Genomic DNA, 18,779 nt, shown 5'->3' on the forward strand with positions numbered 1-18,779 from the left:
AAAAGAGCTTTAGGAATATTAGTTTACATTCTTCTTGTCCTAGTGTACTTTTGGAAAAAAAAATGTAAGTCTAAATTTTAATATTATGAAATTAAAAAAGAATAAACTACTTTTTTTATAAAAAGAGATTAATATTGTTTCCCTCTTACAGCAGAAATGCTAAACTAAAATGGCTAAGTGTTTGGTTAACTGTTACACAATTAATACATAAATTCAAACGTTTTTACTGGATTAGTTCATTCACTTAAATAAGACATAGACTTTGGAGAATAATTGCCACATTAATCTTTAAAAAGGTGGCATTAGGCAAAGCATTCCGTTGACTAATGCTAGCTTTGTGAATTTCTTACAAACAATTCATAAATTAATCTATCTCTTATGCCAACTATGTAGCATAGGCCATCAATGGTGTTTCTCCACTGTTCCCAACTCAGGGTTGCCTTTACTGTTCTGTTTCTCTCCAGTTGGATCCATTTTCTTTGCTGCTTCCTTCCGAATTTTGCTGCATTTTCCATGTTTCCCTGTGGTAGTGACTTCTCCCATGTCTTGGTTTTGGATTGACATCAGTGCTTCTGTAACTTTGCTTGTTTCTAGGTAGGTCTGTTGGCCCTATGCAAACCCATTCTTACCTCTGGGAAGAATTAGTTCACAAATATGGCTTTTGTCTTTTGACCTGTCCATTTTGGGACACCTTATGAGGAGCTTGCACTTCACTAGCATAGCTCTCAATGTCATTGAGACACACAAGCCACCACACTTCAGCAAGGACTGAACCTTGTGATGTTAAATCTATAAAACTTTCTCATTGACATAGAAAAGTAGGTGTAAAAAAACATTATAAATATCTTTCGTCAACTGTGAGCTAGCAAACTACAATAGAGTTGAGAATAATGATTGGCATAGCATTCTTGATGAGATACATCTAAGAGCTCTTGTAGTTCAGATATTGAAAGAAAATTTCTAATGTGGAGAATTGATCACTACCAAACCAACACAATTTTTTGTAAAATATTGTAATATTTGAGACTGTCGCTTACTGTCATTGTGAAGTATTAGGTTCATTACCATCATTTTATTGACTTATTTTACATATATATAACGAAATATGGGTTTTTTTTTTCCCTTGCAATTTTGTTGATTGGCTTTTCATTGTGTATGAGGCAAATTGGTTAAATTTTTGAAGCATCCAGTAGATTTCTTTGCAGTAATTGTTCTGGCTCTCCATGTCCCATGGTTAGATACTGCTGGGGTTGATTTTGCCTTCCATCCTTTTGGAGTCAATAGATAAAGCACCTGAACTGTAGTATTGGGTTAGTTCTTTTTCTTTCTGTGTTGCATTCTGATAGAAATTAGCTGTATTCAGACTAAGAGAGGGATGGACTCCACCAGGTTTGAAGATGCCCAAGACATATGTTATGGTGGTGCTTCTGTGACTCCATCAGAAGTTGAGATGACAAGACATTCACTCACACACACAGGTGCACATCCTTGTGCTTAAGACGATCATTCTGTATTTCATAGTTCTGGGTTTCATCCCATAGTGCAGCACTGGAGGCAAAAAGTTTCTATCATAGCCTCAGGTCATCCTTGCTTTGAGAATTAATTGGTTAGATAACTGTATGGAAGCTTGTTGAATAGAGTATAATTCAATGACCTAGTCATGTCATACAGTATCATACCAATTATGTTGATGGTTAAGCATCTTTTCCCAAGTGAAATTTTCAATCACCAATGTTCAAATTCATCAAATAGATGCTGTTGATCAGTATATATTTGATGAATGTTGATCAGCATATATTTGATGCATCAAAATCAATAAAAGAATGCATTATGCAGAGTAATTTATTGTCTGTATCCTAAACAGCAAGAATTGACTGCAATACTCCATATTCTTTGGACATTTAAAATATTGTTTGTTAAGAGTGGTTGCATGTATCATGTGGTTTCAGCAGATTTTTCTCTGCCTAGCTGGTATTCTGTATTTTAATTATTGAGATATTGTTCTGTTTTGCTAATCAACTAATAACTGTTTAGTTTTGACTTATTTTAAAATAGTGGAATAATTAAATTGCTTTGTTTACTATTGTTTTTGCACTGTTTTCTAACTATACTTGAAAACATTATATTCCCAATAAATACTTTCTTTGTCCCCCCCACCCCCACCTTTTTTAAACTCTGTCATGTTTAACCCTTTAAATACCTATTTACAACTTCCTGTGACCCTCTATCAACCTGCTTAAAACCACCATTATCAAAGTATTTATATTTAAATTTAATCTCAAAATTTAAATATACAAACACTAACCCAGAATGTAGCTTCCATGATGATTTTTATGTAAGATCTTTTTGCTAAATTCTATTCCAAATCCAAATTAATATATTAAGGAATGAAAACTTACAAAATGGACGGTTATTTTTCTACTCTTCTCCCAAGCTTTTATTTTGAAAACTAAGTGAAACAACATTGTTAATAAAGCCCATTATTAGAATGGGTTGGATGGGTCTGTGTCCACTACACTATCTTACTACTTGTCATTGTCCATCGTCATTTATTCACAACAAAGAGTATGTCTTTCTTTGGCATGGTTTTTATAACTGAGTATATCTATCACAAATCAATTTAGTACATGGACTAGATACATTTGTGTGGTTGGTACTTCAGAGGACGTTTTATCCTCTTCTTTTTTTATATAGTCATGTTTTTTTTTGGTGTGTGTGTGGGGGTTAATACCTTTCATCGTCATTATTTTATATCCACTTTCCATACAGACATTGGTTGGACTGAGCCAAACTGCCAAGCTGTGCACACGTTCACAGTGTGAATTTACTGGGCTTTATTCATAATTTTTACATCATCGGTCAATGACATAAATCCATCAAGTTCCATTCAGTCTGTTATCAAGTATTCATTAGTTTGGGGAAGCGAGAGGGAATAGAGATTTGAAGTAGTGATTCTTAATCTGATGTGAAATCTTTGATAATAGTTAATATAAACCAGGTTAGTAGAGCAATGTTATTATTTGGATTATCACTGTGAACAACATAACATTTCGATGGAGCTCATTAACTTTCTTGACATTTATTACTGACTGAGCTAATTTATTGGCCAGTTTATTGGTTAATATTTAGTTTCGTTATCAGTGAATTCTCTGTTGATGCTGCTGCTGCTGATGATGAAGATAATGGACAGTATTTTACTTCTCTCTTTCTTTCTCTCTCTCTATCAAGGGAGACAGATCACATAAATAGATACACACACACACACACATTAATGTTTGTTTTTATGCTATAATAAAAATAATTTTACATTAAGCTGAAAGGCTACACAATACATTTGGTAGAGTACAAATGCATTATTCTTTAACAAGAATAGTATTGACAGTGACATATTATCATTGTTTAACGTCCATCTTCCATGCATGGGTAGGATAGAAAAACTACCCTATGCTATTGTGTCAGTTTTGGCAGGGTTTTTACGGCTGAATGCCCTTCCTAACACCAACCACTACACAGAGTGGACTCAATGCATTTTACATGGCACTAGCACAGGTGAGATGGTTTTGACATGGTTTTTACAGATGGATGCCCTTCCAAATGCCAAACACTTTACGTGAATGACCATGGATTGCACCTAGAAAGTTACCTTCTGAGGCGCAAGTCTGGGCAAGTTGTTTATAAAAGACCAGAAGTCACCGATGCATACCAGCCTCCCCTCTCCATGCCACCAATGTTATCCAAGGGAAAGGCAATGACCGATACAGCTTGGCACCAGTGACGTCACAACTCATTTCTACAGATGAGTGAACTGGAGCAACGTGAAATAAAATATCTTGCTCAAGAGCACAATGCACAGCTGGGTCAAGAAATGGAACTAACTACCTCATGATTGTGAGCCTGACACTCTATCCATTGAGCACACACTCATACATATCTGATGGGTTTCCACACAGTTTCCATATAACAATTTTACTCACAAGGCATTGGCCACCCCAAGGCTATATAGTAGAAGACACTTGCTCAAGGTACCATGCAGTAAATCCACACCTGAATCATGTGGTTACAAAGCAAACATCCTAACTTGCTGCTGTGCCTGTGCTGTATATTTTAACGTTGCTATTATTTTCTCTCTTTCTTTTATTAGATATGTATGCTGCCATTTTATTTAGCCCTATTTCAGTACAAATCTATTATCAAAAGTTTTGAAGTCATGATCATTCCATTTTTTTGAAGCTTTACTGTAACTTAGACTACATTATCTTATGTCTTTCTCCCTTTTTAAAACAGAGGAAGATTAGGTTGCTATTTCTATCAGGTTGCATAACCTTGTAGATGCTCTGTCATTGATTCATTTTAGTGGTGGTTATGTGAGCCCTAATGTGGCTAATCTATAATCAAAGATATTGAAACTGTGACTATCTTGTCATTTTAGGAGTATCTAGGACATTATCTAATGTAATCTTTCTTTTTTTAATACAGTAAGGTGTCATTTGACAAGTTTTGGCTGCTATTTCTTACAGATTAAATGAATATGTAGTTTCCCTCACTGATTAGAAATATAGATGTTGGAAGTACTGGCATAAGTGGTTTTAGTCAATTCAGAAGTTTTTCTATACCTTATAAATCACTGCCATATTTTCTTATTTTAACCAGTTTTTGTTCATGAGTTCTTGTGAGATATTTATTGTATTTTTGCTTTGATTATTGTCAGGTTTCCTCGGGGCAGTGCCATTCTATCAATCCCCTACTCTGGGTTGTGACTTTTTTTATTGGCCCTAAAGAAACAAAAGGCAAAGTTGAGCTCTGCAGAATTTGAACTTAGAGATTCAGAGCAAAACTCACAAATCATTTTGTTTGATGCATTAACCTGCATTGAAGCAGAACTTTTTTTTTTATGCATCCTAACTTTTTTTTAAATCACTCTACCACTATTTATTGGCGAAACATAAAGATTGAGCAAACAATAAATAATTAGTTTGTACTGGTGATTTTCAGTTAGCATATGTAAAGTTCAAAAGTTGTTTCATGAACCTCATGGAATCAACTTGTCTTGTACTTCAGTTTTCTATAGTGTTAAAGAACCTTGTATTAGGTGCCTGTCTATGGGTAGTAACTTCTTCAGAGACCTGGCATTTATTCCCAGAGAATTTTCCAATAATTTCTCTTAGGTATCATGCTATTTTTTCCTGTCTTTGAATATTTTCTCAATCAAGTAAATTATGTCTTTCATTTTACAGAGCCTTATTTCTTTGAGGAGGTGAGAGGTGGGAATCCATGTAATATATTAACTATTGGTACATGAATTAACTATTTAGCTTCTAAAATTAGATTAATAGATCGATCTTAAATTATTTACAGTCATCAACATGGAACATTTTATATATACACCAAATCTTTCATTTACTAATCTGTTTGCGTTAACCAATTCTTTCTCTATATTGCTTGTCATATTTCTAGTATGCATGCTTTGATTTAATTAATTTCAAATTGACATTGTATTGTCATTATATATTTACTTTTGGGTCACATGGAAATTTTTGAAAACTTGTTTAGAATGTAACTAGACTTAGTAAATGAATTAAAATTAATTAAGCAGCCAGTTTGGTTGTTACTACTACATATGAAACACTTTGATGAACATGATTATTTAGTTCATATAATTTAATTTTAAATAATTTTATGGATTATTTAAAACTGCCATGCTAAAATATTTGAAACTTTAGAAAATATAACACATCTATTTTGGTCAGTTATACTTTTTGATATATCTTTTAAAATTTTCAAAGTTGATTTGAAATATTTGACTCACTAGATAGTGCATTTGGTTCAAATTACAAGATAGTTTCATCAATATGTGATAATGAAATGTTTCAATTTGTCCAAAGAGAAAGCTGTCAAACTAACATATGACCATATGTAAACCTTTCTCAGTGAACTTTTTTATTAAACAAGTCAACAAAAGGTCTTTGATTAAGTTATCCACTGCAATGAAATCTTCAATCAAATCCCTACTGATTTAATTCCTTGTCTATTGGGCAATACTCTCATACTCCTAAAATAAACATGCTAATAATGGTTTAGGGATAGAATCCTAGTCCAGTTTATATAATTGGTAAAATGATTAATTGCTAGCTCACAATTCTGAACTTCAGCCTTCTACAGTTCATTTAATCTTTTCAACCATTTGAGTTTCATAAAATAAACATTACTATAAGCATTTACATAAAACATTAGTGAATAAAGTATAGACTATGTACAGTGCATTGCACTGCTATGTCCAAAGTAAATATTTGGTGATTCTATACTAGATACCTGGTGGTTAGAAAATTATTATGACAGAATTGGGAGTATTTCTAAATGGTTAGCAGATGATTATTATTTGTTACCTGGGGAGGGTAGGCATTACTGTTTGAGAGTTGACTAGGGACAACAATATGAGTTAGTCTAGACCAGCATTTCCTTACCAGGCTTTCCTTGAGAGATAGCCTAGGGATTCCTCAAGAAAACTGAAAAATAGGTTAATTCTTTATTCATGATTTTATTGTATATGCACAATATACTCCCTAAGATAGGAAAATTCTGACATCTGTTGGTAGTGACCTCTTAACAAAGGAATTGTTGGGGAATTTGGCCTAATTATAGTCTTGGTTAAGATGTAATGTCTCACACCTTCTTTGTGACCTCTTTCATAGTTTATGATTTGTTGAATACATTCTAAAATTTAATTTTACTTATCTTTTTCTTTCTCATCTGTAAAGATATATGAAAATTTTTTAGAAAAGTTCTGACACTTGGAAAGTATTTCAAAGTTTAGGAAGTCTAGGTTGTAACAAAATAAAATCAATACGTTTAGAAAAGCAGGCTCTCACACATGTATATGTTAATTTGTGTGTGATAAGCACAACTGAGTAAACCTGCACTATTCAGGGAATATAATCCTTATTTGTCTCAGATTAAATTAATATGTATAAGATTTGACATGCTTCCAACATAAAAATTGTTTTCAATGTTTTGTATTTTCATCCCATAAAATAGAGACAAAATTCGATGAGCTACAATTGGTGAAGCTTGTTGTCACTTCTTTGTCAACAAATCATCCACTGGCTTTGCATCTTCAAAGATGTGTGGAGACAAAGCTCTCAAATAAGAGACCCCTTATTTAAAAAAAACAGTTAAGGGTTAGTGACAGGAAGGGCATCTGTCTGTGAAATAATGTCTCTATAATATATTCATCTCACCTGTGCTAGCAAGAAAAATGGATGTAAAAATGAATGAACTAACAAATGAATGTGTTATCAAGGTTTTGTTTTCCTTTAAACTGTCAAAAAATCTAGTGACAACCTGGGTTATATCAATGGTATAATACTTTTGCAATAGCTGGAGAATGATAGTGATTAAATTGCCATCAAGAAACTCCAGAATTTTGAATGGAAACATTCCATACTTGTGTCATTTATTAAATTTAGTCCTCTATTCCAAATATTGAGCTCTACTTCTTTTGTTGCACATTTGTTTTATGTGTGTGTGTATTTTATATGTATATATACATACATACACACATACATGAAAAATATATATATATATTAATTTAGAGATAGTAGGCCCCTTCATCTCACCTTATAAAAAAGAATTTTTATTTTAAATACCTACTGTTTTATAACTTGGCTACACGTGTTTCATGAGGTACAAGTTATAAAACAGTAGGTATTTAAAATAAAAATTCTTTTTTATAAGGTGAGATGAAGGGACCTTCTATCTCTAAATTAAAATGTATATTTCTTCATTGAGAATAATTTGAACCTCTGTTATGCCAGAATTTTTATTCCCTAAGAAATAAAATTTAAATATATATGTGTGTGTGTGTGTGTGTTTAAGTTTTTGAATATGAATATAAATGCTCCTATTATATTATGCCGGCTACAGCCTAATGATACCAACCAGTAATAGCAGTTTTTTGGGGTTGCACTGAGCTGTGCCGATATAATGCAGGATAAATATAGTAATAATAATCCATGGATGGAATTTATAGATATGCTAACGCACCACTAAGCATGTTTCCACAAATCACATGTTTCTTACAATCATAGTCCATATTCCTGGGATGATTTACAATACAGTCCATAATATCCCTAGATATTGGGTGGATCATATTCATGCATTCGTTTCCATGGATACCACAGACTATACTGTAATCATCCCGGGAATATAGCCTATGATCGTAAGAAACATGTGATTCATGGAAACACGCATAGCAATGCATTAAAATATTTATAAATTCCATTCGTGGATTATTATTATTATTATTATTATTATTATTATTATTATTATTATTATTGCTGTTTACTCACACACACACACACATACACATGCTTTTATTTGTTTATTTTACTTGTTTCAGTCACTAGACTGTGGCCTTGAAAGGTTTGGTCAATCAAATTGCCCCAAGTACTTATTTTAAAGACTAGTGCTTATTCTATTAGTTTATTTTTGCTGAACTGCTATGTTACAGGGATATAGACTCATCAGATGTCAAGTAATCAGAAACAAACACACAAAACACACACACACACACACACACACACATATGTGCAGGCTTCTGCACCATTTCTATCTACAAAATTCACTCTCAAACCATTGGTCAGCCAGGAGCTATGAAAGAAGATACTTACTCAAGGTATAATACTTTTGCAATAGCTGGAGAATGATAGTGATTAAATTGCCATCAAGAAACTCCAGAATTTTGAATGGAAACATTCCATACTTGTGTCATTTATTAAATTTAGTCCTCTATTCCAAATATTGAGCTCTACTTCTTTTGTTGCACATTTGTTTTATGTGTGTGTGTATTTTATATGTATATATACATACATACACACATACATGAAAAATATATATATATTAATTTAGAGATAGTAGGCCCCTTCATCTCACCTTATAAAAAAGAATTTTTATTTTAAATACCTACTGTTTTATAACTTGGCTACACGTGTTTCATGAGGTACAAGTTATAAACCCAAACTACTTGGTTGCAAACTGAACATTTTAACCAAACCTTTGGCTTTACAATTTACTATCCACTTTTAGTAAGGAGAATAGCAAGGAAAATATGGTCAAATAAATGAATAGAAGAAAGGGATTATATATTCCAATGGGAAACAAATTTGTGTGTTGACTTTATTCGGGGGGGGGGTCTGTTATCTCTTACAATTCAGTGCTACTGTGATCGTTTGATAACTTTGTATCCTTTTATATATGTGTTAATTTTTAAGCCTTAGTTATTTTTTTTAATTAAAAATTTTTTTTTGTTAGCTATATATTGGGATGTAGGTGAAATTGGTTGGAAGAAAATAAATTATCCTAGCTAACTAAACTGAAACAGGCTTGATGGAAAAAAAAGAAATTTGGTTTCCAAAAATTGAGAAAAATTACTCTCACTGTTTACTTTCAACAGTTAAGAAATCTGATTGTGTAGGAACCATAAATTGATGGGAAAGATTGATTATGATAAATTACATATATATGCTTAAAACATGCCATATTATAGTATTGTTGTAGAATGAAACTCTTTGATAAACCCCAAGTTATTGGCAGCACAGTGTGGTGTATTGAACATTCTCTGGTTACTGTGATGTCTTCTGTGAGCTAAGTTATTTCTTTGTTGCTATAAATTAGTTCTTCTCAGTAAACAGAATTAAATAAATTTTGAGGAAAATTTAAAGATTTGAAACTGAAATGATTTCAGTAACTTTGGATATTCCTCCAGATTTGATCTGATAGCAACACACACTTTGGTATACTGAAGTTTTGAATTTTCAATTGTGTTAATGTATTAGCATTGAATTAATTCCTCCTATTTAGGTAGTGTTTTAATTTACTGTTATCAGTTGTGCTTTAGCATAGGACTTTACATAATAAGTTGTTCATGTATATTGTAGTTAGGAGCTATGATTACATAACAACATCATTATTACCATAGCAGCCCACAATAAGGATTAAAAGAGACTTGTGCCAAAATAAGAAAGGATTATCATACAGCCCTTTTGATCTGAACCTACTTGATATCAAACATTTTCCTCTTTCCATTTGCACTACTTGTAAATGAAGAACAGATTTAAAAAGGAAAATATTTTGTTGAAGTGTTGATTTGAGTTCTCTCTAGTTTGCAGCTTGTGTTAGCTTCTACTCTCTACTGTTAAACATTTATTTTGAGACTAATTTTGTAAAATGAATTTGTAGGAAAAATTTAAAATGTTAATGAAAAAAATGTTTCATAAAATCTGTTTGATTTATTCTGCTATGATATTTGCTGTAATGTATCAGAAGAAATATTTCCAAAATTTCCTTTTTTGTCTTTTACAGAGTGGCTACAATCTTCTTGTACAATTGGCTCCTGTGTTGATATTAATATTCTTATCCTTAATGGGAAGTTTCCTTGTACCAGATGCACCATTCAGTTTACATCGATCACAGTGAGTGTTAATCTATAACTAAACTACAAATTTCTAATTATATTATTGTATTAATGTGAATGCTTCTATCTACATAAAAGTAATATATTTTACTTGAGGTCTATTTACTGAAGTGCTGACATTAATATTAAAAATGCTTACTTGATATTCTAAAATATTTTTTATAAGAACTATATGAAAAGGTAAACTAAGTCTAGGGAACAATTATTACCTCTGCTGGTAACAAAAGGTTTCTCTCTCATGAAGAGCAGATTGTATGATACTTCTGTGCAGAGTATGATGCTGCATAATAGCTGGACATGGGCCTTGAATGCAGAGGATTTGCAATGGTTGGAAAAAGAATTGAGTAGATTATTCTAGATGTGTAATGTTAATGTACCTGACCACTGGAGCATAAATAAGCTGAGGAATTTGATGCAGTGTGGTAGAGAAAGGGCTATGATGACACAGGCATGGAGAATGCCAATTGAGTAAAGTTGGTGAATTAGCAGAAGAATTAGAATATGTGGTATATTCTACCTTCTTGTGTTCTGAATTCAAATCCTGTTGAAGTCAGCTTTTCATTTCATCCTTCTGGGTTTGATAAATAAAGTGCCACTTTAGAATGGAGGAATCATTAGAGCATTGTGTAGGATGCCTTGTGGTATTTTTTCCAGTTCTTTATGCTCTAAGTTCTACTCATGCCATGGCTTACTTGCTTGCCTGGTAGACCTTCCCAGGTTAATACCACAAACTGGTCCTTGAATACATTAGCTGAGTCCTCTGTACTGCAAGAATTTAGACTAAGGTCTCAAGTTTTAGAATAACTTCCTTCCTCCTTCCTACCGTATCAGAAGTAGGAAGTAGTTGGCAAATGAATAGAGACAATATCAGGTAGAGAGGATTGATTCTTTAAAGCCAGGGACAAGCAAACCTCCTTGGACCTAGTGTCAGTACACCCTGTAAAGCAGTTGACCCATTTAAATCATGACAGCATAGAAGAGTGAATGTAAAATGAGAATGTTTTATAAAATCAGTTTTGAATCTCAACTGTAAACTATCCTTGAACTTTTTTTTTTTTTTTTTGCAATGTATTATGTTATTGCCTGACTTTGTGCATATGCTGCATTTCATCATATAAATCGACTGTAAATTTGGGCTGGTTAAAGAGCATATCTGCTATTTGTTAACTGATATATTGGGCTTTGAACAAACATTATATTTAATAAAAATTGATTTATGTGTGTCACATCTTGTGGTAAATTATGATGGCTATCTTGGTTGTATTTTCTATTCTCAGGAAATATTCAAATGAAAAGAAAACAAATCAACTTAAAGTACAATATTTTGTGAAAGACGATTTCCATATCGATTCCAATTATGATTTACGGAGAATAGAGAGACAAGTAGAGGATGAATATGTTTCAAATCTACGTACCAGTTGTTTCAAAGAAAGAAGTTACAGTAAGTTTTTGACATTTTCACTAGAAAGAAAACATTTTGTTTGTTTGCTAGTTTTTGGGGGGATTTTTTTAATGGATTTTTTGGTGGTGGTTGTTGAAGTTCATATTTTATTTTATTAAAGTTCATTTTACATATCTAAATAATTATTTCTTCTAAGGTTACCATGAGTGGACAAAATCTAAACCCTCCTGTATCATCTGTCTTTTACTTGATTCAGTCATAAGACTAGGCATGCTGGGGTACTGTTTTGAAGGGTTTTAGTTGAACAGATCAACCCACCCCCCTCCAGTACTTATTTTCCTAAAGTTTGATAGTTATTCTTGCACTAAATTGCTAAGTTATGGGATGTAAGCAAACTAACACCAGTTGTCAAGCAGTGGAGGAGGAACAGACAAATACTCAGACACTCATGGTTTCCATCTACCAAATTCACTCACAAGGCATTGGTCGTCCCAAGGCTATATCGTTGAAGACACTTGCCCCAGATTCTGTTCAGTGGGACTGAATTCAAAACCGTGTGGTTGCAAAGCCATACCTTATCATCATTAGTTATAATTTATCATTGAATAAAACCTTTCACTAGAATTTTATTTGGTCATAAAGATCCTAGTATATATCAGAATTCATTCTGATTTCATTTTATGGAATTTTTATGGGTTTTAATTAAAAGAAGGTTGTTTTTACTTTATTTCATTTTTAAACATGTCATCATATGAATCGATTATAACTATTGTAAATTCTTTCAGTAGATTCTACAATATAATTTTATTTTGTTTAGTTCTTCAATCCTTTTAAAAAAATCTCTTACATTTTTCTTATTTTTTTCCCCTTTTTGCAGAAGAAACTTTGATTTGGCGAGCAAAGAATTATGGTGATTCAAAATTATATAAGAAAGCTATGAATATGGAAGTTCCTTCATGTAATCATCTAAACAATTTGTATGGAGGCTGAAACTCCTGCAGTGTGCCTATTTGGCCTAACCCACTAACTTTTTTTAATCTGGCCAGTGTGAAGGATAGTTATATAACTTTTGTTAATGTTGTACAAAACTGGAACCTCTGGCAACAAACATCCCACATTAATTATGTATAGACATACGCTATTATTTAAAAAAAAAAATAAATAAAAAAATAAACAAAAACAAACCTAAAAGAAATTTAAAAAAAAAAAACACTCATGTCAAATCCGTTTTGACATAAAATCACTTTTTGCAACTAATGTCCACTGTAAATGAAGGAAGGCTGTATTTCTGAATTTGCTCTTTATGAAGTCTGCTCATGGCTCTGGGAAATGTACTTTGATTGTTAGTATTAAGCTAAGACCATTTCATCAGAGAAGACAAGCAAGTAAGGCATGTTAATGTCCAGCATTGGCTGGGCTCCCTCTCTCACTTTCCTGCTTTCTCTTTCTCTCTCTCTCTCTCTATTTATTTCATTTGCTCCCTTATTTCATTCTATCGATAACCAAAGATGATTTAAGAATCAGGACATAATAGATTACATATTCCATCTTTTTTTTTTCTTTTCACATTTTTTTTTTGTTAATCTTTTAATGTTCTTGAAATTGTATAAATTAAAGGAAAAGGTAAAAATGGAAATTATTTACTTTTACTTCAACTAACATATATATATATATATATATATATATATATATATATATATATATATCTTTCTCCCTTTTTCTTCTGTTTTTTTTATGGGGGGAGTGTTTAAATAATATTAAAGAATGCCAAATTTATATTCTCTATACTGTTAATCTCATTTCATTTAGGTGAAAGTCCTCAAGTCCATGTTTTACAGCTCTTCAAGTGATTTCTATAACATTTGATTGTTTACTATTATCACATTTTGTTGGAAGTCTTAATGTAGACTAAATTATATTTTCTTTTCCAAAATAAATTGTCATTGTTTCCTAACATTTATGTTTATGAATCAATTTAAAATTTTTTCAATCAAAATTATTATTACTACTACAGTGAGTACTACTTCTACTACTACTACTACTACTATTACAAATTTTATGTCATAAATTTTAAATGTGTATATACTTCTCTAAAATTTCACTTGAGTATATGTATTTTAGAGAAAGGAATTTATTGAAATCTTTTTCAGAATTTAATTTTAGGACTTTTTTTTTTTAATTGCTATACAGTTGGGGTTTTGTTTTTAATCGTTTTGTTTGTTTATATAAATATACTCTAACAATGCATTTGATCTAAGATGAATTTTAAAAATTTGCTTGGCTCTTTTATGCAAAATGTGTGGTTTACCTTTTTTGTTTTGATTAGTTGAGATTATTAATCAAGGGAAGCCATGTGTAAATTTTGTTTTCTTTTGCCAAGATAGTCAGTTTTGAAGTGTTCCTGACATCAATCTGAGTTTTTATACCAAGCCAAGCAATTTTTCGGTAGACAGCCTTCTGATGCTGCACAAAGATCAAGTCTTTGTTGGTGATATTTTTGCACTTGCTGTCACTGTGTACTGTCTACTATGTAGACCTACACCAGCAGTTTTTTTTTTTTTTTTTTTGAGTTTTAAAAAAAAATTTTTTATTTTTTGTGTGAATGATTGGCTTTCTTGCTGACAATTACTTCATACCATGAAGTTAGGTTTTCGCCCACCTATCAATTACTCCTCTCTTCAACAAACAGCTTGGGGAAAAAAATGATCTACACAACACATAAGGTTGTGATCCAGGAATATTTCTATAATTCTTTTAACAATACTCCCCTGTCTTGTTTTAATTTATTAAATTTAATTTATTTATGTACATACACTTCATAGAATTTTTTTTTAATTTTAAATGATTAATAAATGCTGGAAAGATTCATTTTTCTGTTTTCTTTCCCCTGATCCACCCCAATGTTCTACATCAAATAAGAATTAGTAAAAAATAATAATAAAAAAATAGCAATTTTTCTTTTATAAGAATATAGCATTAAAATAGGACTAATCTGCATGGAGCATTGTTCTATATTTCTATCAATATTGGAATATTGTAATAAAACCAAATAATAATTGAAGTATAAGCAGAACATTATTTTAATTTAAATTTGTATATAATTAAAGTGGAGTTTGGTCATTTTAGTTTCTTTCTATCCATCCTTTTATTCTGTTATTTTTCTTTCTCCAGAAAATATGTATAACTGTCTCAATGTTTAAAATAATCAAAATAATAGCATTAATTAACTTTTAGCTAGCTATAGGAAACAGAAATTTTCTTTTTGTCATAATCTGTGATAATATCTAATTCATTTATTGATTTAGAGTATTACTTTTTATTTCCCATAATAATAATAAAAGTACCCTATTGTTTCTATGCACATTAATCAAAAATCTCTTTATGAAGTTAGTTGATGAATTAAATATGTTTCTTTAAATCACAAGTTTTGATTAAGTATCCGAAGCAGAAACAACTGCAGTAAATCTAGTGACTGCCAGCCTTAAGAAACTGGCAAATAAATTGCCCTAGAAGATAACTTGACAAGAAATAAGGTTTTGCATACCTCTCTATCAGTAAGTTGTTAAAAAAATTTTTTTAAATGCATGAAACAGAAGCCTTTATTACATAACTTATATACATATATATATATGTAGCCCAGGTATTTTTTTTAACTTAGTTTTTGATTGATACCTTTCTATATATATATATATAATGTCCATTTTTCCGTGCTGGCATGGGATGGATGAATGCATATTATTGAGGCATTGTTTTATAGCCAGATGCCCTTCCTGTCAGTAACCCTTATTTGCTTATCAAATAAGAGGAAATTTTTATTCTACAAAAGTGCAGAGCTTGAGGATGGTTTATTGACAGGGAATGTAAATTCATTGTGCGTGTGTGTGTGGTCCCCTTTCAAACACTTTAATTCATCTTTTCACTCTCATCTGTTGGCATAAAGTTGCCCTCTTGAGGTTTGTAATCTTACAAATTGTATGATGGCCTCACTAGTGCTGGAAGCACAAAAAAAGCACTCCATGCATGCTATAAAGTTGTTGGCATTAGGAAGGGTGTCCAACTATAGAAACCATGCCAAGGCAGACACTGGAGCACAATGCAGTCCTTGTGCTCATCGGATCCTGTTAAACCGTCCAACCCATGCCAGCATGGAACATGGACGTTAAATGATGATGAAATACATATATACACCACACTCATGCACACACATTCATGTGTCATTGCATTATCTTATTCAGAAATTCTTATATCTAGCATTATGAATTTTCAGGCAATCTATGATTTTGTTAACTGTTTCATTAACAGCAATAATTAGCCAATCTACATACACTGTTTTTCATGGTAGTACTATGTACACCTATTGCTATATATATATATTTATATATACAGATTTAAAGGTACTAACGTATATGTTCTGCACATTCCTTTTCCTCCCTAACTCATGTGGCTGCAAGATATCTGTGATTCTTAAGTAAACTAGAACCACTTTTAAGCATAGTTTTATAGCAGTACAATTGTTACTGCACATTGTAGATGGTATTGGTATCTTTGTTAACTCTGACCAGGTGAGTTGATGGTATCATTTTTAGATTATGTTTTCTAGCCATTGTTTCCATGCTAGCATGAATAAGATGATTTATTTATTTATTTTTTTTTTTTTTTATTAGAGCAGCTGTTTTAACTAAGCACTCCACTATGAAGTAGGAGAGGAACTAGTTGTCAGCCAGGCAGTCTGAGGCAAGCAGTGTCATATGCTTTGCCCAGGGGTGTAACTCATTGACTGTAGTATGGTTTGAATTCATCACCATATAGTCAATAGTCCAGTACTTTAACCCCTACAGTAATTGTGCCTCTTGATTGCCTATTAATTAACAGTAATGTATTGTATGAAAAAAAAAAAATAATAATTGTGCTTTGTTTTTTTCTGTAAATTATTTCATAACCTCTAGTCCTGAAATTGGAGATATGTTGGCATGAAATTTTATGTTAACTTTGTTTTACAAATAAATAAATAATAAAAACATTACACTCACCAATATGGATACGGCTGGAATAACAAAAAAATAAAAAAAATAAAAATATCAATAGAGTTAGGAGGTCGCTGATTTGACACAATTGTTGACATTCAGAAGAATATGACAGCAGAAGTGAATTCCCTCACATCAGATAAGTTTTTTCCCCCACTCTCTGGTCTCTTTCGAAAGTTTATATGAACCTTGTAACAAGAGCAGTTGACCAATTAAAGACTTTTCTGAGAATAATAGTTAATAAATATGTTGATTTTATTATTGTTGTTCATTGAAATGACTTTTTTTTCCTTGCTCCTTTAAATATGTGGTAATATGTGGTAACTGAATAATGGAAATGTGAGTTTTGGGGCTCATTCTTTACTAAAGATTGCATTTGGTTGTTCTGTGAGAAAACTTACCTGCATTAATTTACTGCTCTCTAAGTTGGATTGTTTATTCCACTGTTCAACATGCTTTTTCTCCTGACTAGCATGGGATGGAAAGTGACATGATTGGAGTAAGATTTTACAACCAGATGCTCTTCCTGTTGCCAACCTTTATCTGTTTTTCATGCAAGAGATTTTTTTTTATTCACAGGTCTTTGAAAGTGTATGGTCACAAAGTCATGAAAGAATGTTAACATATTTTAACATTTCACTCAAATGAATCTGAAATGTCAACAGTCAGGTGCAGGCATGGCAAGAAGTTTGCTTCCCAACCACATGGTTCTGGGTTCAGTCCTACTGCATGGCACCTTGGGCAAGTGTCTTCTATAGCCTCGGGCCAACCAAAGCGTTGTGAGTGAATTTGGTAGATGGAAACTATGAAAAGCCTGTGTGTGTGCCTTAGTCTGCTTTTGACCCACCACCACTTGACATCTGGTATTAGTTTGTTTACATCCCCATAATTAGTAGTTCAGCAAGAGAGACCAATAGAGTAAATACCAGACTTTAAAAAGAAATGTAATGGGGCCAATTCATTCAACTAAAATTCTTCAGAGCAGAACTCGAGCATACTACAGTGTGATGACTGAAACAAGTAAAAAATAAGAAAAAGAGATTTAAACACTTCTGTGCTCTCTCTCTCTCTCTCTCTCTTCTCTCTCTCTCTCTCTCTCTCTCTCTCTCTCTCTCATACACACAGAGTGGCTATCTGCTCCATGCAGCGCTTGACTTCTTGTACTTATAATTGCTCTTTCCTAGCTTGAGGTCTTGCATGGCTTTTGAGCCTTGAAAGGTGTTTGAAGAGCTGATCACATACACTGCAGCATTGGTTCCATTTTGTGCTCATCTATTATGAATGTTCAAGTGTCACTTCAATCTTCTATGTGACCTGTTTTTTTGACAGAATTGGCATAGAAACAGGTCATCCAGAATGAGATTCCAATAGTTGATGTATGCCTTATCCACATAAGCATGCTGATGTGATCTCATACCAGCATGAGATATACATACTTTTGTGCATAAAGAACATTTAAAGAAGGGATGAGAAACTCTTGCAATGCTATAGATATTAATCTCATTTTTATTAAATTTTCTTTTTATTTCTCTATCAAGCTTAAAATCTCTAATACCACTGCAAATTGTAGCTCTCCATATCTGTTCCAGGACTTTTGTAACACAATTTAAGGCAATTATATAATGAGTTTCCTCCAGTTTCTGTCTACCAAATTCAGTTACAAAGCATTAGTTGACCTGGAGCTATAGCAAAAAACAATTGCTCAAGGTGCTATGGAATGGGACTGAATACACTACCATGTAGTTATGAAATAAACTTCTTAACTATACAACCTAGTTATTTTCACAAGGCATATTTACACTCTATCTTCACATTAGCATAAATATTAATCTTGTGAATTCATTGACTGTTGACAAACAAGGAATCACCATAAAATATCCACTTT

General features: G+C 32.2%; 1 protein-coding gene across 2 annotated transcripts in view; it reads left to right on the top strand.

Moving 5' to 3' along the window:
• The window catches only part of LOC115212893 (dnaJ homolog subfamily B member 12), a 65,976-nt gene extending 48,826 nt beyond the window's left edge, over positions 1–17,150 (top strand). For both annotated transcript variants that reach the window (XM_036504097.1, XM_029781689.2), the window contains 3 exons: positions 10,357–10,466; positions 11,746–11,909; positions 12,748–17,150. In XM_036504097.1, the coding sequence (XP_036359990.1) occupies positions 10,357–10,466; positions 11,746–11,909; positions 12,748–12,860 (387 nt within the window). In that variant the 3' untranslated portion in view covers positions 12,861–17,150. The remainder of the gene's footprint in view (positions 1–10,356; positions 10,467–11,745; positions 11,910–12,747) is intronic.
• Positions 17,151–18,779: the final 1,629 nt, after the last annotated feature.

This window comes from Octopus sinensis, linkage group LG6 (genome assembly GCF_006345805.1).
Source record: "Octopus sinensis linkage group LG6, ASM634580v1, whole genome shotgun sequence".
Taxonomy (NCBI): Eukaryota; Metazoa; Mollusca; class Cephalopoda; order Octopoda; family Octopodidae; genus Octopus; species Octopus sinensis.